The sequence below is a fragment of the Mytilus galloprovincialis genome, chromosome 3, assembly GCF_965363235.1.
Source record: "Mytilus galloprovincialis chromosome 3, xbMytGall1.hap1.1, whole genome shotgun sequence".
Lineage (NCBI taxonomy): Eukaryota > Metazoa > Mollusca > Bivalvia > Mytilida > Mytilidae > Mytilus > Mytilus galloprovincialis.
The window spans coordinates 73,255,014-73,278,192 of record NC_134840.1 but is presented as its reverse complement, the minus strand read 5'-3'; the positions used below and the strand labels follow the sequence as shown (position 1 = coordinate 73,278,192).

The following is a 23,179-nucleotide window of genomic DNA, read 5'->3' as shown; positions in this document are numbered from 1 at the left end:
TGACTTTATAACTCTCCTGGCCCAAATGGCTCTAGTGGAATTCTTAACACTCTGATGTTAATAGGGTTCAATAACTATGATCCGTCCACATTTGCATCAGTCAGTCTTTTTCTACTAAATTTTAAATCAAGGTTGAAATGGTTTATATATTGAGTCTCTTTGTTATTTTGATTATTACTTTCATACGAACATTAAGATTTCATTAATAATGTGATACATAAGATTTAAGCATGTTTTTTTCTCTCTTGACAATGAATAGAAGCATTTCTTACTGGTCATGAACTTTTTACAGGTTAAGTAGATACGTCAATGGATTATGTATGTAATCATTATAGTTCCAAATTTTACCCGTGTTTAAGCATTTGATTTTTTTGAATATAAGAAATTCAGATAACTGCTTTACAGTTCGGTGTCATGGAGTTCACACTAGTTTTTAGTTTTCTGTGTAGTGTTGTAAGGTGGTAGGGCTTTTTATCTATCTTCCACTTTTTGATTTTTGTCATGTCTTTCTTTCCTCGATTTTCAGTTTTTAATTTCCTTATTTGATATAGTCATACTTTTTTGGCAACAGTTTCATTTTGAGACAACCTAGGAAAACGTAAAGCCCTAAATGTTCTTTTTCATATTTTGCAAGCAAATGCCACAATTATCATTCACACTTCATTTATACAGTTTAATCAATTGTGTAGAGAAGGCATATTTATACCATAATCTATATTTAGCAAACCTGTTTTGAATTGTGATGTGATCATGGACGTATAATCAAAACACCATAGCCAACAGAAAAAAAACCCCAAAAAAACATAAAGAGTTATTCACAATTTTCCAATAGACAAAATGAATTCCATTCAACATAAAATTTATCATTTTTGTATCATCACTATTGAAAATGCGTTTTCAACATTTAGATTAAATAGTTTCAACATATCTGTTTTGAACGGTTAGAGATGCATAGTAGTATATTGCATTGGAACAGTGATAACCATATATGTTTCAGTCACGAGATAAGGTTTCATTTGCAAAAAATATTAAAGAAATGATTTTCAGTAAAAAATCTGAATCTTATAATAATGGATTGCAAACGCATCTGTAATTTTTTTGGAAATGTTTTCATTTTTTTTAACTTTTAATTTCATTTTTAGGTGCCTATACGGACGAAAAATGGTATATGCTACTAATCCCTTATTACCATGTGTTTAAGACTATAAGTAGTTATAGTTATAGTATAAGACGGGCTTTAAGGTTAATGAAAGGGAATCCAACATGAAAATCAAATTATATGTTTCTTTTGTACTCTGCCCAAATGTAATTTTCCCTTACAAATATAATTAAAAAATAGAGGTATCGGAGCAATTTTAAGCTACAAGTTGTGCAATTTTTTTTAAAGGATTATACAAGGAAACTAATTTGTATAGCTAGCTAAACCTTTCACATGTATGACAGTGGCATCAAATTCCATTATATTTACAACGATGTGAGAACAAAACAAACAGATATAATAGGCTGCTACAGTGTTTTCCATTCAGCATTTAAGCCGGGTGTGCCGACCACCTTCTTTTGAAAGCCGACCACCTTTCGATTTTAGGAGGTGGTCGGCTTTTTTTTCAAAATCCGGATTTTTGTCGGTTCCGTACCGTTAAAATTTGAATACTAATCCCGCCTTGTTTTCATTGACAAAGATGGCGTCCAATCGTCAAATTTCAATGTTTTCATTAATCAATCGGGGGAAAAGAAAGGAAGATGACGATGATGATAAAGAAAATACTAGACCAAATAAGTTAAATAAAATTGATAGTAATGTTGAAGTTGTGGAAATTGAACAAAAATTAACCAAACAACGGAAAAGACACGCAAGTGAAGACAAATATGAGCAAGACTTCAAATGACTTATAGTCACAGAGGAAGGATACTACTGTTCTGTGTGCCAAAAATACGGCACAAAAGCAAGAAACAGAACAGAAAACTGGATCGAAAGGCCTTAAATCCATGCTGATGCATAAAATTGTAAATGAAAGAAGAGATAAAAGAGATAAATTTTTGAAAAAATAAAATCAAGGAATATTTGACAATTAATATGACTACTTCTATTTATGTTTGTTCAACTCCATAAAATGTGAATATTATACTAATCTTATTTCTGTGACCCCCACGTGCACCCACAGTAACTTAAAAAAGGTTGGACATTTAAAAAAAAACCACCCGGTTGCAAGTTATTTTTTTAAAACACCCACCTTACCTTAGTGAAAAAAGGAAAACACTGCTGCTATTTCAAAAATAGAGGTACAGCAGTCAACATTGTGTTATAATCTTAATCATTATAAAAACAAACAAATATGTAACAAAAAAGCACAAAAAGGCATATAGACAAAGCATATGACCAAGAATGAAAGACAAGAATACAAAAATTTACCATAGCTCGATAACACAATGAGGGGATGTAAACACGAAGAGACATATAGACAAACCACATTAGCAGAAATGAAAGACAAGAATACAAATATTTTACAATAGCACAATGACGGGATGTATAAGTACAGAGCCATGTCAAATGGATTCCACCAAAACAAAAGTAATAATCATAAAGACAAATAAAAGAATATTATAACACGTTATAAAGATGATAAACAACGTCAGTACCCAGAATCTATTATACTTCAAGACCATCTTTCATTATTTGTGAAGTTGATACGGAATATTTATCAACAAGGTCTTGGTACCTTCTTTTAGAAAAAGGACGAAACGTTGATTGACATACCCCTGGTTTATTAACTTTATGCTCAAACACTGGTTAGTGAAATTTAGTAAAATAAATAAGATTACTGAACATTTCATTATAAAAAAAACCTGAACTATATCTTGTCAAGGCAACAGTAGTATACCGCTGTTCAAACTCATAAATGGACAAAAAACAAAATCTGGGTAACAAACTAAAACTGAGGGAAACGCATTAAATATAAGAGGAGAACAATGAAACAACACTAAAATTGTCATATTGAATTTCTGTTTTACTTGCAATCATAAGATAAATAATAATCCGTTTCTTATAAGCTAAAAATCAATTTAACAAAATTCTAGACGAATCATTTGAAGCTATTTGCAAGCTAGACCCACGATGCACCCTGGCTGTTGATAACCCTCTTGGAAAGTGGGATTAAACAACCGCGATACCGTTCTGCATTTCGCGTCGAACACAGACCTACACATAACCATGATAACTTTCATTAACTACGATACAGCTCTTTCTATTAAATATGAAACCAAGGCCGAAAAGATTAATGTTTTAAAATATCTTATTTATGTTTTATTAACACACAAGATTTCACTGAAGCAATCATGGGTATGCCGTATGTGTGGCTGTTCGATCTATTTTACCCACTGCTCGATAAATGTAAAATAATCTAACAAATCTGTAGCTTGCATAAATCATCTTTTAACTAACCGCTAGAAAATAATGTCATTGATTCTTTTGATTTCATTCATAGTAATATTTAAGCATATTAGTTTTTATAACAGTGAATACGTGAATAGACGCATTTACATCAGGTCATTCCCCTTTTCACAGTGCACTTAAACTAATCACATTAACCACATGTGGTGTATCTTTTTTTCTACAATTTGTTTGACGGAAAGTTTTTAAAACTAGACCAAATAGCAGAAGATAGAAAACTAGTAAATGTAATTTTATTCATAATATATTTTATTTGTTTGGTTTTGTTTATACAGATTTGGGGTTTTCTTTTTGAATGTGTTATTTTTGGGGTCAAGGTGACTCACAAGGTCAAATTGTTTTAATTAAGGTCAAATGCGTGAAGGTCAAATTGTATGAATTTTTTTTGGGGTGAATATTTCCCCCAAAAAACTATCTTTTTGGTGAAATGATATCACAAATGAGACCCATTCGTTAAAGAAAACATATGTGTGATATAAAATCTAATGGAGTTCTGTAACTAGTATTTGAAAATACTAAATGTGAAAGCGGTTGTAGAGAAAACAAATTTACACGAAATCAATGCAAAACAGTTCACCAAAGGGATCATGTTCTTACACAATGTGTAAAACAAAGGCAACAGTAGTATTCCGGTGTTCAAAAGTCATAAATCGAATCATACAACTGAAGGAAGACCAATGCGATGAAGATGTTCTAAATATAAAATAAGGAGATATGGTGTGCTTGTAAATGATACATAAAGACATGGATATATACAACAATGGTCACGGTTCGGCCTTTAACCTGTCTAAATTATAGCAATTTTATGTTTTGTGCTTCATTGCATGAGCATCAAGGACAGTTTATCAGATATATCCAATAAGTGTAAAACTAAAGGTCACATCCTCCTTCCATTTGCATTGTTTCGTAAGATTTTCCGTAGATATGATGCAGTCATGTTGAATTCGGAAGTTTAGAATTGAAATTTGAGACCCACTCGTCAACATTGGTGCGATATGATTCATTATTATTTTTTTTTACAAATAAAAAAATAACTCGCGAGTAGAAATAGATGTTTTCGATGTATTTTTGTAATCTTTTTAATCAGTAATTAATAGTATTATTCATGATACCTGGTCATGTTTACAATACAATGACGGTGGTGTAAGATAGTGATGGTTTTATCCAACGACAGGTGCCCAGACCTCTTACATGGCGGAAGAAAGTTCAAGACGAAAGTGAGAAAATGACAGTTTTTACCATCTTTGTAGGAATTCTAGTATCGGGTATGTATTTCAGTGTTTTTTTTTAACACAGGATAATTTTGAGAAAACCATTTTTGTGTTATTGTGAATGACTAAAACAACTTTCATTTATATTGGTGAATAATTATTCACAAAAACACAAAACTTTTTACCACTTTAAGGCTATATTGAAAATTACTGGTTTACGACAATCGTTACGATCTATATTTTGTAAATGTATTATTTTTCCGAGAGAACACCTGGGAATACTCGCCGAACGAGCTGTGAAACCTCTCCCCTTGCAAAAGTGTTTGCTGGAATTCTACTGGATATATCGAATCCACAATCCTGATATTCCCACGATCAACATTCGTTAAAAAAAAAAACTCATTAAGGAACAATGCCGAAATTTTTACGCAATGTGGTTTGATTGCCAAAAGGACAACTACACAACAGAGTTCAAATAAAGCGTATTAAATCAACTATAGACTCAAACAGTGATCCTAACGCATACCTTGTAATAAAATTAACGGTACCAATTTTCTTGCACCAGATGCGCATTTCGACAATACATGTCTCTTCAGTGATGCTCGTGGCCAAAATATTTGAAATCCAAAACTTATATAAAAGATGAAGAGCTATAATCCAAAAGGTCCAAAAAGTATAGCCAAATCCGTGAAAGGAATCAGAGCTTTGCATGAGGGAGATACATTCCTTGTAGTCAGGTTTCCGACATGACAAAACATGAAACATTTTAATCGAAAAAAACCTCAATGGTCTGATTCACGTCGACACAATTCGAAAAACAAATATTACATACAGCAACCAACGACAACCCCTGTATAACTTTCTATATATTGTAATTTGCTGTCGAAATTGATTTTCATCTTGTGTCCGATCCTACCCTTTTTATGCTTATTTGATATCATCAATTTCAAGTAAAACGTATTGTTCTTTTAAGTTACTGGAGCGTTCCTAGTAATTCTAAGAAGTGAAAACAGTAAGTTAACATGTCGGCAACTCACTGATTGTAACTAGAAAAGAATCTAAATTGAAAAAAAACGTACTATGTTAAAATACTACATTTAAATGTATTTCACCGAATACAACTAATTATCTTTGCAGGATGTTATAGTTTTTCACTACCAGGTCTGCAAAATGTCCAGACAGATGATAATTTCACAAAAACTTTTGGAATTATACCAGGAAAAAGCACATACAAAAAGACAGATCCAAATCATTCAATCAACACAGAACAACTTGGGGAACATGTACTCTCATCCCAGGAAAAAGTTCCCACTTCCGTCTCAAATCACGGTAGTCTTGCAACAACGCTGAATCAACTATCTGGTATGTCTGCACTTCAGTTACTGAAAATTCTAGGAGTACAACTTGAAAGTAATGCGCCTCTCAACATCAATACAAACGCCATCATCCATCGCCTGCCACAGCAACAAAACAATGTTCCAAAGAAGCAACATTATACGGTAGAACCATTGAAACCAACAATGAAAACACTTTCAAACTATGGACACAAAACTGGAAGTTTTATGCCTACTGATAACAACGTCTTAAGTACACCCCGCCCACCACAGCAAATGAGCAATGCTGGAAAGTTCAATACTCAGCAACAATTGAGTCCAGTTTTCATGATGACGTCAGGAATGGGTGAACAAAGCTTCCCTGATACGTCTTCAATTCAACATCCATCTGGTTCTAATCATGAAGATAATAAAGCAAAATTGTTTGACCCTGATGCACTGATGCAAGAAATGATGAGCTCTTCTTCTTCATCACTAGGTGCTGGGAAATATATGGTAAAACAGAATGTTTCTCCACAAAATTGGGCACCTAATCAACAGAAAAATATTAAAACGAGTACCAAAAACAGTCCTGGCATGTTTAATCCTATGCATGGTCAAACATCTATCAACTTCAACCCTGATTCATTCAACAACGTAAAAATGAATTTTCAACCAGATGCACTCTTGGTTTCTGTTAATAAAGGGACACCGCATATTAGTAACAAACTTTCATATGATCCTGATAAACTTAACAACTACTATGGAAAGTTTAAACCTGGACAAATGTTCCAAGATGAAGATATGAATACACCGCTACCACCAGTACATCAAAGTTTATTCAATGCCGACACTTTAAACAAAAAGTTGATGAGCAGTGCCAAAAAGTCAGATGACCCAAATCCGAACAATGAAAACACATTAGCTTCATTGCAGTCCGAAATTGTCCCGCAACCGTCATTGAAGAAAATGTCAGGTTTTGTGCCTGGCTTACTTTTTCCTGGGTTTAAACCTGATATTGACGAGCTAGGGAATCACTTTTCGGAATATGACACAAACTTTGTAGAAAGAGCAGAGGAAAGTAAAAAAAGTATCAAGCATAGATATGCCTTTGAAGATATGTTTTCAGATTTACCAGCAGAGCCTGACCATTCAGTTAACCCGGGAAACCTTACAAATCAAACTGCGCTTGCACCAACTAGCCAATCACAGACAACCATTACAGCCACTATGGATACTACAACTCAAGGGACTACTTTTGTGTCCACAACTTCAACTGATAGCAATGAAAACCATAGTGAATCCAGTAAATTTATGCCTGCTCAGTCAAACCACCCAAATGGATTTGTTCCTGGGTCTTTGACAGGAGATGGGCGAACATTACAAATGATGGTAAATAAAGGAATGTATAACCCTAACGTGGTCAATCAGCAGGCTTTCTCAATGAATAATATTCAGAATACAGGATCATCAAATATCAACAATAACACAACGCATCAGACGTCGAATAGTTTTGGAATGACGTTTAATTTTAATCCTTCATCAGGTAACCAAGCAAAAATGAGTTTCAACACTAATCAGCAAATAGGAATGGATGGTTCAAGTGGGTCGACGTCAAACAACTACAATACATTTTATGATCCAAATAAAATAAATCAAAATTCATATATTAACCCATTCGACAAGGCCCAGACGAATATGAATAACATGTCAACAGGGCAGTTTGATAATTCACAATTCTTAGGAAATTTTGACGCAAACAAGGTTAATATGGGGATTATTGGAAATTCAAAAAATAGTACGCAAAATAGTATGAATTCTGGGTTTGGTGGACAATTTAACCCAACAGAAGTAAATAAAGCATATTTTAATCCAAATGTGGTAAATAAAGAGAGAATTAACTTTAACCCTTCTAAAATGTTGGAATCTAATGCTGGCTATGACAAGAAAACAGCCGAAAGTTATACATTTGATCCGAATAAAGTGAATGACATACATGTCAATTTTCTTCCTCCTTTTCTTCAAGACAATACAAACTCAACTGCAGGAAACAGTTCAGGTTCTGGATTTATCCCGGGTCTTCTGTCTGGAGGTAAAGATGATAGTGGTGTATTTGATCCTAGTAAAATGAAGGCTGGCATGTTGTTTAATCCAAACGCAATGATGAATACGAACAAAAATACGACAGAAAATGGCGGCATCTCAGATAAAAGTCAAACGAATATGATGTTTAGTCCTTCGGCTATGATCGGTAACATGAAGGGTTTGATATCGGGAGCAAGTTTTGATCCAAATGCAGTAAACAAAGTTAACATGCATTTCAGTCCTAATGAAATGATGAAACAAGTCCCTGGCAGCGTTGAAAGGACAGCCAAGACTGATAATCCTATAATTGGTCAAGGAAGCGATGAGAAAGTAAAATAAAGAAATTATCGAACAAACAAAAGGATAGATATTATGTTTTTTTCTGACTAAAACAATGTTTTTTTCTGCGAAGGCCAATATGGTTTATTGCAAGAGTAGACAGTTTAGCTATTGTTGGTATCGTTTGTTCTTAAATATACTGATATCTTTTTTTTTTTTTTGGATAAACTTGCATGTAAATCAGGCTTGAAAGATTTTGACCCCTTATGTTCATGCATTTTCTACCTCTTAATGTTTATTAATTCTCTTTGTATCAAGGTAAATCTAATATGCAGATTGACTATTTCACTTTTGTTATTTTTGCTCCATTTTGCGTTCAGTAATTTGAACAAATGTGCATTCACGTCGGGAACGTTAAAAAAAAATAAAAATATGTGTATAAATATGACTTCTTCACTTGCTCTCTCCCACAGAGGAATGTTTATATAAGGTGGTCTTCGTAAAACTAATTTCGATTAAGCATGAATGCTTAACGAACGTTTGATGGCAAATATTTCATGCATATTTAAGGCGAGAATGTTAACAAACTTGCTTTGTGAGTCCACAAGATTAAAAAAAAAAAATAAAAATGTAATTCACATATTAACATGCGATAATTGTATTCCTAAAAGTTGTACACTTACATTGAATTATTATTGGTAAAACGAAGGTTGGATATTTTATTTAGATATAGAAAGATGTGTAATGATTGCCAATGAGACAACTCTCCATCCAAGTCCAATTTGTAAAAGTAAACCATCATAGGTCAAATTACGGCCTTTAACACGGAGCCTTGGCTCATACCGAACAACAAGCTATAAAGGGTCCTACAAATTACTAGTGTAAAACCATTCAAACGAGAAAACCAACGATCTGATCTATATAAAAAACGAGAAACGAGAAACACTTATGAACTACATTCGCTAACTTGATATGGAATATATATGTTACAGTAAATAGATGAAATTAGGAATTACATGTAATTACTAAAATTTAGGAATTACATGTAATTCCCGATGCACACAGTAAATACAAGTAATTCCTAAAACTGCCTAGTAATTACCAGTAATTACTGATTTTAAAATGAATTTTTACACCTATTTACTAACTGTTAAAACAATGTTGTAATATGGTCAACTGATCAAAAGTTATGGTAATACTAATTAGAAAATCAGTGAGTATTCAGCTATCGAAATTTTAAGATTTTGCAGAACCCAGTGTCTCGCCTACTTTTGCTGTGAGTCGCAGGCCCAACAAAAATAGGGAAAAAAGTATTTATAATTTTCCTCTAGATACTATCTTTTGACTAGTTCTATAAGAATCTTCTATCAAAATTTGTTAAAAATTCAGGATGGTTTATTAAATGTAAACTTTAAACTGCAGGGTGTATATTATGTTAACTGGAAAAAAATAGTCCGTTTAAATAAGTAATATACGAAAAAGTATAGTTTTTTTTACAAACTTTATTTCTAGATATTATCTTATGATCATAAACAAGCTTCTGTCCAATTTTGGTAGAAATCCAGGATATTATGAGAAAGTAATTAAAATTTAAAACAATTGGCATACAAACTAAGTCCCTTTATAAGTAAAATACGGAAAAACTTGATTTTATTTTTACAAAATTTACTTCTTGAAATTTATCTTTTGATCATAAACAACTGAAGCTTCTGTTCATGTTTGGGAGAAATCCGGGATAATTTGAGAAACTTATCAAAATTTAAAAAATATAACCACAGAGGGAATATTTGTGGACGGCGCTGGCGATGGAATTATTAGACTGGTTCGCTATAATGTCTCGCTTTTGTGACAAAAAACGCAGGCTCGAAAAGGAAAAGAATGTCAACATTGAAAGTAAAACAAAAGGGATGGACCATTTAGTTGACTTTTTCAATCCACAAAAAGATCATTCTTATACAGGAAGAAACGATGATAAAATTTTATTGGAGGTATATAAGCTTAAGTTTGGAGGACTTGAAGAACTCATAAAAACACGGAAATATGAAAATGTGACTCTTAACGCCATCAATTTGTATAAATTTGTTTGTGAAGAATGTCAGCTTCATCGCAAATGTCTGACAAAAGAAGTCGCGTAGTAAAACCTATTTTGTAAAAGGAATTTAACTCATGCTATTAGCCAAGTTGATATGGAGAGTATGCCTGATGGAGATTTTAATATAACAAAAGTATGAGATTTTAAGAATTATCAAGATCATTTAACCAAGTTTGCCATAATCTAATGTCTATCTAAAAAAATAGCTGGCTAAGTTGCCTATAAATTTCTCAAAAATGTTTTTCTCAATTTTAAATTGATATCATTGTCTTGCATGCCCAAAATGATTTTTAGGGAGTTTCAAAACTTATAAAACAACCATTTTCCAGTTTCAATTCACAAACACTGAAGAGTATGCACTTTTAATGTGCCTTATAATCCTTGATCCTTAAGTAAGCCCTAAAAATCCCTACCCCTTACTTTCTTATTTGATATCTTGAATTACATGTCTTTAATTTTTAAACAAAAATATCAAGTTAGTAAATAGCTGTAAAAATGACAAAAAAAATCAGTAAATACCTGTAATCACTGAAACAACTAGTAAATACATGTAATTACTAAATTAACTAGTGATTACAGGTATTTACTGAAATGTTTAGTAATTACGTGTAATTCCTAATTTCACCTATTTACTGTAACATATATACTTCGGCAACTTCCATGAATGGTTTAATTGATTAAATTGTCAAACTGAATAAATGTAAAAGAGGGAAGAAAGATACCAGAGGTGTAGTCAAACTCATAGATTATAAACAAACTGAAATCGCCATGGCTAAAAATATAAAGACAAGGATTTCCGCAATTTTATAAAAGTATCCCTTTTTGCATTATATGTCAGACTCAAAATTGCCACACTTCACCAAAAGGTATGAACAAATTTAAAAGAGACTATACGTGCACGATCCGGCATCAACCCTACGTTTTCTTAAAATAAAAAAAAATAAAAAAACCAGCTACTGGTGAGGTGTTTTGCTTGGGATAAGGTACATGGACTGATGTCTAGTTAATATAAAAAAGAAGAAGTGGTATTATTGCCAATGAGACAACTATCCACAAAAGACCAAAATGACCCAGACATTAACAACTATAGGTCACCGTACGGCCTTCAACAATGAGCAAAGCCCATACCGCATAGTCAGCTATAAAAGGCCTCGATAAAACAATGTAAAACAATTCAAACGAAAAAACTAACGGCCTTATTTATGTAAAAAAAGAACGAAAAACAAATAGTTAAACTTTTTCTGACCAATAAACTAGGGTTTTATCGTTTCAAAGTTTTCCTCACTCGATGATGAGTATAAACAGGTGCAAAAATATTTAAGTTCCTATAATCTGATCTCGCCCCACAACTGCATAATGGTAGAAGATGGTGAATTTTAAAATTGAACATCAAATATATAGATATTTTTTTTCGTGCCTAAGAAAACGGCAACCTAAGTCTTTTTGCAAAATAATATGATTCGGGAACTTAACTTTAATGGTAATACCGAATTATTTCTGCCTCCCAAAATCACGATTTTGTAGAATGAAATTTAGAAAATGCCGAGCCCTCTCACCAAACCCAGGTATCGTTTGTTAAAGTATCCATTTCGGATGAAAATAAAATAAAATATTTTCCTCGCTCTCTCTTTGAACATAAACAAATAGGACAGAACATATTGACATTGACAACACTTTCTGAACATCCGTAACTTGCTTTTGTAAACTTGTGAAATATATCTTGTCTGATGCACAACAGGTATATAATGCACAACTGGTATGTGCTTATAAATCCAAAAACACAATAAGTGGTTACACAAAGAATGTACAAAAATGTGATTACATACACACTCCGTACTACAAGGATAAGCAGTGAATATATCATGACTTAGGGTTTGGCTATATACAAAGTATTATATAACTTTTTTTGTCTTTAAAAAAATCACCACACACTATATTCTATACGGCAACTTTTATAACAATTTCCAGTATTTGCTGAAAAGATGTTGGTAATTTTTCATTACCAACTTCATTGTCAATGACACCTGTAATTGGCTTTTAGAATAACATAAATTTGATGAGATTTCTCATGCTGAATCTTATCAATGGAATGGTCAATCCTAGGAACAAGATATAACCTTGTTTTGAAACCGAATTTACTTGTCTGAAATCAGTTACAAACAACGTTATCTTGTTTAGATACTAGGACATAGGAACAGCTCCAGTCACTGTTACTGCCAATTACATTATCGTCTAACTGTTTTCATCAATTAAGTTTCAGTAATTTTACCCGTTAAAAGGTTGTACCTCAATTTAAGGTGAAACCTCACACTTTGACTAAAACGTATTTGGCTCGTTTACAAAATATTTACTTTGACCCTTTGACAAAAATATAAAGATTTCAAAATCTTTGCACCTCACATTCTCTCGGAAAACTTTCATTGGATACATAGCAATTTTACAAACACTATTTTTTTTTTATCATTGGGAAGCGTAATATTTCTTTATCAATACAACGTGATTAAAACGTTTATATGATTTTTACAGAGTTATCTCCCTGTGGTGTTGGGTACCACCTTAAGAAGCATCGTTTGCATCAATATCGTGGCAAGCACCAGTGGCTTTATTTGAAATGTGACAAATACTTAACTCTTACATTTTGAACCTTCATTAATTGTTTTCTTTTAGGTTTTTTTATGATACAATTCAAATAAATTATTTTGCTCCTTATCTTACAAAGTCAAATTCAAATTCAAATATATTTTATTGCTAATCAAAGCGCCCACAAGGAGCAGAACAATCAACATTAATTACATACAAATGATTACAAGTGATTCAATATGATTAATACACAAGCACAGTGTTTAATAATATAACTAGGTTAAAAAAGGGTGGTCACTGGGCATTACTATATCTATATATCATTTAAAAAAAATTGTCTATATGAGGATAAATTTTCCAATAATTCTCCGAGTTTCTGAAGTATGAAAATATCTTTAGAGGACATTAGCCAAATAAATTGTGATTTAATATCTAAACCACCAATCATTTTTTACATGACCAGATTCAAAACTACCCGACATCCTTACCATATGATAATTTTAAGTTGCAAAACATAATACAAATCCCGAACATCAACCTAGAAAATAAAATTTGTATAGCTAAACATTTAAGTCAGGAGTTTTGCATTGTAATTGAAATCGGTTTGAATAATTTGGTAGAAATCAAAACTTGGTTTCCAGTATAATCGTATTAAAAGTTTTGTCAACAGTTCCCGTATTGTACCACTTAAAGCAGGTATTCATATGCTACATTCTGATGCAAGCCTTACCCATTCGTTATAAATTTTACTAGCATAGTTTTCCGATTGGTCTAATGCGCTGAAGACGGTGCATGTTGTGTTACAGTTTGTGAAAACGATTTTAAATTACAAGTGAAAAAAAAAATATAATTTTTCCATCGTTACCTAATTATTACATATTTCATTATCTCTATATATTTTTATTTGCCGTAAAAAAACTTGGTTTATAAAATTTAGATACACCATCCTTTTAACGAATATAATGACTTCGCGCTCCAAGATCAGACAACTTTTGTGCAAACGAAGTAGTGATTAGTGAAAACATGAAATACAAGTTTGATAGCCGATTTCATGATTTTGTGACATGAAGAAATCTTCAGTTTTCACATAAATTTCTTTGTGAAGATAAGTAAGGGTTGAATGATCCCATATCAATTCCACCTGCCGAAAGTATGTTATCGAAGACATGAACTTTTGATACGAGTTCTCACCTGCGACCTTCAAATATCAAAATAATTCTAAAATTTCATTCATAATTCACACCGAATATGGCGTGGACAACGGTGATATTGTCGACATTATTGGTCAGCCATGCATTCGCCATTAGTGGTAAGTTTATATTTTTGGAAGGAAATTTCATGCTGAACGTAAACAAAAGGGAAAACCCCAAAGTCTTTAAACAAAAATTTATTAAAAAAAGTTCATTGTTTGTATTAGATTTTTGTGACCATTCCCTTACCTTTGAAATTAATTTAATTTAATACGAATTCGCCTGTACATGATTTAAAAAAATCACATAACTTCTTGGATTCACAGTCTCTAAGTGAAGATTCATCGTTATACATTTACATGAAGCACAGGCACTTGTCTCAAAAAAAAAAAAATCCTATATAGGAAATTTTTTTTTTGAGACAAGTGCCTGTGACATGAAGTCATAGTAGTATTTATTTGTTCAGTTCATTACTAAATTATGTTTTTGCTATTCTAAATTTTAATTGTTCTAACTAATTTTAGTCTTCCTTATTTCAATTAAATTTTTTTTTTTTTTTTTATCAAAGTTTAGATCAAAATAGGCTCAAATGACAGATAAAAAACAGAAACGGGTTCGGATAAAAGAACATGGTTACGTAAATATGCCACAACATATTAAATCCATAATAATCGAATTAAAAAAATCGTAATAAAAAATTAAATTTATAATGAGACTCAGTGAGATTACATGGTAAAAGCAATTAGAAAATGCAAAAAACAAAACATATACGATATGTTGACGAATGACAAATGCGTTTTTAAACCGTTGGTTTTCCCGTTTGAATGGTTTTACACTAGTAATTTTGGGGCCCTTTATAGCTTTTTGTTCGGTTACAGCCAAGGCTCCGTCTTGAAGGCCGTACATGGACCTATAATGGTTTACTTTTATAAATTGTTAATTGGATGGATGGTTGTCTCATTGGCACTCACACCACATCTTCCCATATCTATTAAATAGCAAAATACAAAAAAATATAAAACATGTATAATACTAGACTAACTTTAACCATGGAAGTATTTTTTTTATTTTTATGCTTTAAATCATTATAATAGGTACGAAAAGACTTCCCGAAATCGCATGATTTTTCGCTAGTTTATACAAGTTTTTTTTTTATTTTCACGGAAATTTGAATTAGAGTTAAAATGTCATGTCAGGTGGTAATCTTGCAAGTTCTAATTAAAGCTTTAAGTTTATGCCCTTCATTTTCATTGTGTACGTACTTTCAAAATGCCTAGACCTTGCTAAAAAAACAACCTAGAAGGATACATTCTTTTTAACAGAAATGTTATCAATATTTTCATTTCTTTTCAGTGCGACAAGCAAACAGCACATCCGGGGGAACATCAGGTGGGGGTTCTGGAGGAGTGACTCAGACTGGTGGAGGTTCTGGTGGAGTGATACCAAGCAGTGGAGGTTCCGGTGGAGTTACCCAGAGCGGTGGAGTTACTCAGAGTGGAGGAAGTTCTGGTGGTACACCAGGAGGTTCCGGTGGTAGCTCCAGTGGATCAGCATCACAGAATATTCAACCTCCTCAGTTTTTGTTAAATCCATCACAGTTTCTTGGCGGCGGAAGTCAGCAAAGGTATTTAGATACCGAGATTTTCTTACCAAACACATGGGTCTGGCAATAGTGCATTTGATCAATAGAACATAATGACTTGCTATGTTGTCATATTTTCTCAAATCAAAATATAGTAGTCTAATATTTATGGTGCCACACGTGGAGCAGAATCTTCTTAACTTTCCGGAGCACAGGATATCACCCCTACTATAAATGAGTTAGAATAACCCTTCGATGTCTTTCGACACTCAATTATAGAATTGAACGAACTGAATAAGAACTATCATTTATTATACTGTTGTATTTCAGTTCTAGCGGAGGAGGGTCTAACAGCAGTGGTAGTGGTTCCAGTAGTAGTTCTGGTGGCGGTAGCAGCAGTGGCGGTGCCCAAATTCCAAATTTTGATCCAAACAAAGTCAACCAAATACAAGCCAGTTTTCTAGATCCATCAAAACTACAGCTAGGATCAGGCGGAGGAGGGGGCAGTGGTTTTAACCCCGACCAGATCAACAGCATGTTATTTAATTTCCTGAACCCTAGTCAAATGACAGCAGGGAGGCGTATGTATTCCATTTTTATTTATGTTTTTGTAAATTTTAATCCAAAAAAATAACTCAATTACACATCTAATTCCTGATTCAATATTATACGATAGCTGTAATGCGCAATTTACTGTATTATTTAATTTTTATTAAACAGGTAGACGACAGACAAGTCAAAGTAGTTCCGGCGGAAGTAGTGGTGCTAGTTCCGGCGCAAGTAGTGGTGCTAGTTCCGGCGGAAGTAGCGGTGGAAGTTCAAGCAGTGGAAGTCAGCCACCAAACTTCGACCCTAATAAGGTAAACCAGATACAATCCAGTATGTTAGATCCTTCCAAGTCACAGCTGGGTTCTGGTGGCGGTGGCGGAGCTATGTTTAACCCAGACCAGTTCAACACAATGAAGTTTAATTTCTTTAACCCAAAAGCACAAACTAGTGGCGGAGGTGGTAGCAGCGGTAGCAGTAGTGGAGGAAGCCAACCACCAAAATTCGACGCAAATAAAGTTAACCAATTACAAGCCAACATGTTGGACCCATCCTCATCAAAATTGGGTCAAAGTGGGGGAAGCGCCGGTGGATTTGATCCAGATCAATTCAACTCCAAAACATTCAACTTCTTTAATCCACAAAACCAATTAGGAAAGAGAGGTATTATGTCATTTATATAATCAATAAAATTTCATAGAAAGGAAAATGTTTCGAACATGTAAGTTAAAATTACAAGTAAATACATAATCAGAAGGAAGAAATTCAAATTCTTTATTATAAATAGTGTGATGTGTTGCTATGCATTTCATTTCAATGCACTGCTGTCACTTAGATATATAAGAAAAGAACAGTACCTCAAATCTTTCAAAAAACAAAACATATTCAAAACATTGGTATCCAGAAATGCTCCTGGCATCCAGAAATGCTCCAAACATCGATGTTGTCTTTATTTTACATGTATTATATACTTATGAGTTGAATTGTAATAGCTATCCCGTTATGCTTCTTTTTGTTTCATTTTGAATAGAAATTTAGGTCTCGATAAAAAATCGTTTTGTATTTTCTGTTCAATTGATTCGTAACTTGTCTATACTCAAATGATTTTGAACCTGAGATATGATATGGATGCTTCCATCATTTAAAATATGAGAATGGCATCAAGATTTTTTTCTATATGTATCGCTAGGTTTTCTCTCGTTTACGTATGTATGGTATATCGAATGTTTAATTGTATTCAGATTATATAGGAAAATGAACAAATTTACAGACATGGATCTAGTACTTTTGCAATCACACCTAATCAATACTTTATACTTCTCTATGATATGTAACTAACTTATTATCAGAATGCTCAAATTGAAAGATTTATCATTTGGAGAACGTTTACTCATTTCACAATTTTCTTGTCGGAAATCTGTTTCAGAATTTACAAAAAAGGTAGAAGATTTAAGAACGTAGATGGTGTTTAGCCCTTTTCGCGCACATTTCACCGCCTGTTTTCAAATTTGATGTACCCATTGACATGTCTTCGTTACCAAACAAATAAAAGTGTAAAATAAAAATTCGTTAATTATCCGATTAAAAATTTCAAAACAAATTTTAACCTATGTGGTTGGTCCTTATTGACTTGCTCGTATAATTTATATACTAATGCTTAAATCTATGTTTATAATCTTTATTTTAAGTACTTAATTTTTTTAGTCCTTTATAGGATTGTAACTTTTACTTTCTGTCTTTAATAGGGTTATAATATTTACAAGTGTAAGTACTTTAAAAGGTCAATGAAACAAGGTTTTGCACGTGTTGGTAAAAGTTATTTGTGCGTGCATTAATGGAAGCAGGCGTGCACATGTTGGGAATAAGTAATTTGAACATAATGGCTAAGGGATAACTTATATGCACGTGTTGGTAATTATTGATTGATTTATTGTTGTGTAAGTCCAGCAGCAAATATTTCGTGCATCATTATGGACAACGTATTGGTAATGAGTGATTATATGCGCAAAGGATAACTCATATGCAAATGTTGGTAAAGGGTAGCTTATTTGCACGTGATGGTGAAGGGTTATTTGTAGTGGCATACATTTTTGATGGTTGAACTTCAAATCATGTTTATTTTTATTTTTTTAAATTGTGGTGCTAAATCTATGGCTGCAACTTCCTAAGGGGTTGGCAAACTTCTATAGTTTTAAGTGTTAACACCGAAACATGTGTTACCTAGTCTACTGAAAGGCTATTTTGCTTTGAAGTCAAGATAGAACTTTGAAAAATGGCTGCTTTTGCATTGTATTGATATTGTATGATACTTATTTAAGTGCACGCGACACTTGTTTCTGTTTTGAAAAAATAAATATGCATAAGAAGTTTGAAAGCATCAAAACCAGGAATGCTGTAACACACGTGTCAACACTGTTTAAGGTCAATTACATACATTCTGACACCAGTAAGACTTTAATACCTTTCATAAGAACAGCGGTTTTTTTTAATTCGACAATAGGCGTTTCGATTCAACAACATTTAATTTAGAGAGGTGTGGCCAATGTTTGCTTCACTAAGAAGCTCGAAATCTGGAAGATGATGGAGCCTAGAAGAATACAAAAAAGAAAAGAATATATGATGCAATTTTAAAACGATTTTGCATTACTTCGGCTGTTTTCTGCTCTTTGGTCGGGTTTGTTGACTCTTTGACACATTCCCCTTTTCCATTCTCAATTTAAGTAGGATAAAAAGTCAAATGAGAAAAAAATCATTTTTGATCCCAACAGCTGTGATGTGAAGTCGTGGTTACTATTTAACTGTTGAAATTTTAAAACCTTGTACAATCCTGAACCTGAAATAAGTGTTTTAATTACTAGTATTACTGCAATATTACTAAGTTGCTAACTACTTTTTATTTTTTTCAAGGTATTGATAAGTTTATACCGGGGTCGCAATTTTCAATTTTTCAATTAAAATCAATGTTCTTTCGTCATAAATTTTACTGTGACAATTTGTATAACACCCCCGCCACAAAAATACCAAAACAAACAAACTCTAGCAATTTAAAAGAAAACAAAATTCACAGATAAGCAAATATCTCAACGCCCTTAAAAAATACTAGGATGAAAAATTTTGTCCTGCATTTTTTTGTAGCTGTAATCTCTGTCCTGCCTTTTTATTATTCACTCTGTTCGGTCCTGCCTTTTTTTTTTAGTTTATCCAGACTTTTTTTTACCTACATTGTCGTCCTGACTTTTTTTTTGCAAGTGTCTCATCCTGCTTTTTTTTTTACTCAAAACTCCTGTCCTGCCTATTTTTTCAAATTTCATCCTAGCCCCCCCCCCCCCCCCCCCCCTAAAAATCAAATGGTAGCTCCCTTAAAAACTTGACATTTTCCATCATTCCCCTAAAGCTAATATTTATTAAATCGTTATTTTTATTGAATCAAGTTAAACCTGGAATATGCAGAAAGTTTGACAGGATTATCGATATAGATTTAAACAAAAAAATCGACATTGATACCAATCGGTGCATAGAAATAAATGGTTCATCCCCTATAACTTGCAATAGATAACAAAACGAGTGCATGGTAAACTAATTTCAATATTCTCTTTTATTTACTTACAGATGCAGTTAACTATGCTACAGAAACCAAAAAAGAGCTATCATATGATATTAAACATAATTCAGGAATCATAAAATGTATTTTGTACAAAAATTTGTTTTTAATAAACACAAATCCTAATAATTTGTTTTGTCTTAGATGTGTCAATATTTCTTTTATGGTTTACATGATCTTTTTTTTAATGATATTCTTCTTTTAATCTAGATACTGCGTCATGATGTTAAGAGTTTGCTATCTCTCATGAGCGGCGCTGGTCATGGTTTCGATCCTTTGTAAATTATGATTGTAATTCTTCTTTTTGTCTTTATGCTGTTGTTAAAATAATGGAACATTTTCATCTTCTTAAATTTTGATCATATATGTAATGGTTTTTTTTTTTACTGAGACCATATTATATAGTCATCATAGATACAAGGATTTGTAGGCCAGAAGCGCGTTTCGTCTACAAAAGACTCATGTTACGCTTGAGTGAGAAAAAAAGTTTAAAAAGCCAAATTAAGAACGAAGTCGAAGAGCATTTAGGGCAAAAGTTCCAAAAGGTTTTGTCAAATACATTTAAGGTAATCTACACCTGCCTTAGTAAATGGAAGATTCAAAGTGTTATAAACAGGTTAATTTATGTCAACACAGACTATAGTAGGCTGGATACCGTGATACACTGGGAGAAGAAACTTCCACTAGCAGTGACATTGACGATGGAAACACTCATCATAGATATTTGACAGTAAAAAATTTTGAACGTCAGGCGCATATATTGTTAAGATAGCTATCGTAAAATTTTCCTTCATATAGTTGCGGTCTCGCTCAACCTTCTCATATGCTATGTGCATTTTATTCTGCTAAACCCTATCATTGGGTGGTTCATCATTTGTGTAAAGGCGCAATTCATCGTTGATTCTTAACAAAATTCAATTTGCGAGTGTCAAAGCAAAAACAAATAAATGACCAATGCTAAGGCTCATAAAGTTGCTGCTGCTATTTAATATAAGATTATCTAGATACTGTATAAATTACTTATTGTAATCACTCGGGGTATGTCGTCTGTGTGTGTCTGCTAAAAAAACTAAAACGAATTGGTCAATTGTAATTGATTTGGACCTAGATAAGATAAGACATAGCTAAATGTGAAAACAATAAAGAATATTAACTACTGTTACTGGCGAAAACATACTCAAAGAGATCATTTTAGAATTATTTTCAGTTCAATATAGAAAAGATTAATACATGTTTAGAACTGTTTTCAGGTTTAAATGGTCATCTTTAGTTTAAACATATATATTTATAGTGGATTGGTAAACAAATTATCGCATCTTATATTAATTCCTATCCACTTTGAGGGTGCGAGTGCTGCCTTGTAGCGGCATGAGCCTGCTCTTTTCCTAAATTTACACGGGTGTCTTTTAAGTGCAAGAGATATGGCTCTCTCTTAACACGGGTCTGCCATTTATCGTCCCCATCCGACGGACTATTATTGTTTCTCAAGACCATTCTCACAAATGGCATCTTTAGGATAATAATTAAGATAGATTTAACACGAAGAATATGGAATTTATAAGCTTAATTACACTCCATTTAAGAAATTGTATCGTAAAATATCATAGAACTAAACAAAGGCGACAGAACAATCAAAATTCACAAAATGGAAACCCGACAATACCATGGCATGAAAACGAAAAAAAAAAAAATAAAAAATCGAGAGAAGACAATAGGTGCAATAAGCATTTCACATAACACTACACTGAGTTACACGAGCCTCCCTGAAACAAGGAATAATTCTTATGTGTTATTGAACATTAGGCAACTAACAATAAATCAGAAACTCATCAACAATAAAAATAGATTCAAAGGAATAACCCCAACACCATACATCAGATCTAGCTGTGATGCCAGCTAACTCCTGGGAGACATAAACATGAGTGAAAATTTAAATAAATAAACAGCTGCGTCATGAGTGCATGATACGCCAGTCGTCTTGTGTGGAAGTTTTATGGAATAATCATAAATAGTTTCTGTGAAAGTTTTAAGTAATAACCATTTATTGTTTCTGAGACACAGCGGGACATGTGAAACCCCCCACCCTGTTGTTTTTTTTACAAATATCACTAAAATAAAATTTTGAATCAAACCAAAAAGTATATAGATCTTTAGATTAATATAACAAAGAAGTGTGTACAGTTTCAAGCAATAATCATAAATTGTTTTTGAGATACGGCGCGACATGTAAAAAACCCCTCCCCCTTTTTTTACAAAATACTCAATAACTCAAAAATGGAATTTTGAATCATCACCAAAAAGTATACAGATATTAAGATTAATATAACTAAGAAGTGTGTAAAGTTTTAAGCAATAATCAAGAATCGTTTTTGAGATACGGTGCGACATGTGAAAAAAACACACCCCTGTTTTAGTTACAAAGTGCCGTAACTCAAAAAGTTTAAATCTTATTTTCACCAAAAAGTATACATATCAATAGACCATCATAAAAAACAACTATATTAAGTTTCATAGAAATTTAGATAAGTCGTTCTCAAGTTACAGTGCGACATGTTTACGCCGGACAGACGGACGGACGGACACCGGACATTTGTATACCATAATACGTCCCGTCAAAATTTTGACGGGCGTATAAAAACAAAACAAAACAAAGGATATATAGAGTATCAATTCAATCTATGAGAAAACAATAGCACCTTCACAACAAAAAAACACACAATAAGCAAAGGGATAGAGCTTTTATTGCTGTTTTATCTCATCAAGAGAGGAATTCGTTACAAAATAACTCCGGTAAATTTTGTAAGAGCAAGTAACACAACAAAATCTTTTATTTTTGAAAGAAGCGTTTAAGTATAAAGTATGAACTGCAATATGTACACACCGAAGCCAGTGTGTTGGTGGTATGTTGTAATGGTATCATTGATTTTATTACTCAGAAATGGTATGTTGACAATGGGGAAATTATGACCACTTCGTATGTAATATAACTTAGTTTTGAGTACAAATTAATGATCATCGGGTACTTTTAGTATTCTTAATTCTGAGTTTAATATACTGATTGAAAGACACGTTTGATATACCAGTAAATTAAATTGAGGTGTTTTAATAGTGTTTTTGTATGTAATATTATCATTCAAAAAACATTACAGATGTTTTGATATATTTCGTTTCAAACGCTTTAAAAAAAACTTCTAAACTAACATGTATGCTGAATATTAGAAAAGTCAGAAAAACGATATAACAGTCAGAAAC

General features: G+C 32.7%; 2 protein-coding genes across 2 annotated transcripts; both read left to right on the top strand.

The window, feature by feature from the left end:
* Nucleotides 1-4,616: 4,616 nt before the first annotated feature.
* LOC143068882 (uncharacterized) lies at nucleotides 4,617-8,421 on the top strand. The gene is made up of 2 exons (XM_076243227.1): nucleotides 4,617-4,713; nucleotides 5,797-8,421. The coding sequence occupies exons 1-2, from the start codon at nucleotides 4,674-4,676 to the stop codon at nucleotides 8,394-8,396; spliced, it is 2,640 nt and encodes an 879-aa protein (XP_076099342.1). The 5' UTR covers nucleotides 4,617-4,673; the 3' UTR covers nucleotides 8,397-8,421.
* A 3,363-nt stretch (nucleotides 8,422-11,784) lies between these two features.
* Nucleotides 11,785-20,056, top strand: LOC143066796 (uncharacterized). Its single transcript, XM_076239604.1, has 6 exons — nucleotides 11,785-11,797; nucleotides 15,552-15,822; nucleotides 16,111-16,361; nucleotides 16,501-16,989; nucleotides 18,072-18,090; nucleotides 19,936-20,056. Exons 1-5 carry the CDS (start codon nucleotides 11,785-11,787, stop codon nucleotides 18,077-18,079), a joined length of 1,032 nt encoding a protein of 343 aa, XP_076095719.1. The 3' UTR covers nucleotides 18,080-18,090; nucleotides 19,936-20,056.
* Nucleotides 20,057-23,179: the final 3,123 nt, after the last annotated feature.

What these genes read in the sequence shown, in the direction of transcription:
- LOC143068882 (XM_076243227.1), top strand. Translation starts at nt 4,674, where the DNA reads ATGACAGTTTTTACCATCTTTGTAGGAATTCTAGTATCGG. An exon ending in TGTAGGAATTCTAGTATCGG is followed by an intron (nt 4,714 to 5,796) that starts GTATGTATTTCA and finishes TTATCTTTGCAG; the next exon opens with GATGTTATAGTTTTTCACTA.
- LOC143066796 (XM_076239604.1), top strand. An exon ending in GGCGGCGGAAGTCAGCAAAG is followed by an intron (nt 15,823 to 16,110) that starts GTATTTAGATAC and finishes GTTGTATTTCAG; the next exon opens with TTCTAGCGGAGGAGGGTCTA. An exon ending in TCAAATGACAGCAGGGAGGC is followed by an intron (nt 16,362 to 16,500) that starts GTATGTATTCCA and finishes TTTATTAAACAG; the next exon opens with GTAGACGACAGACAAGTCAA.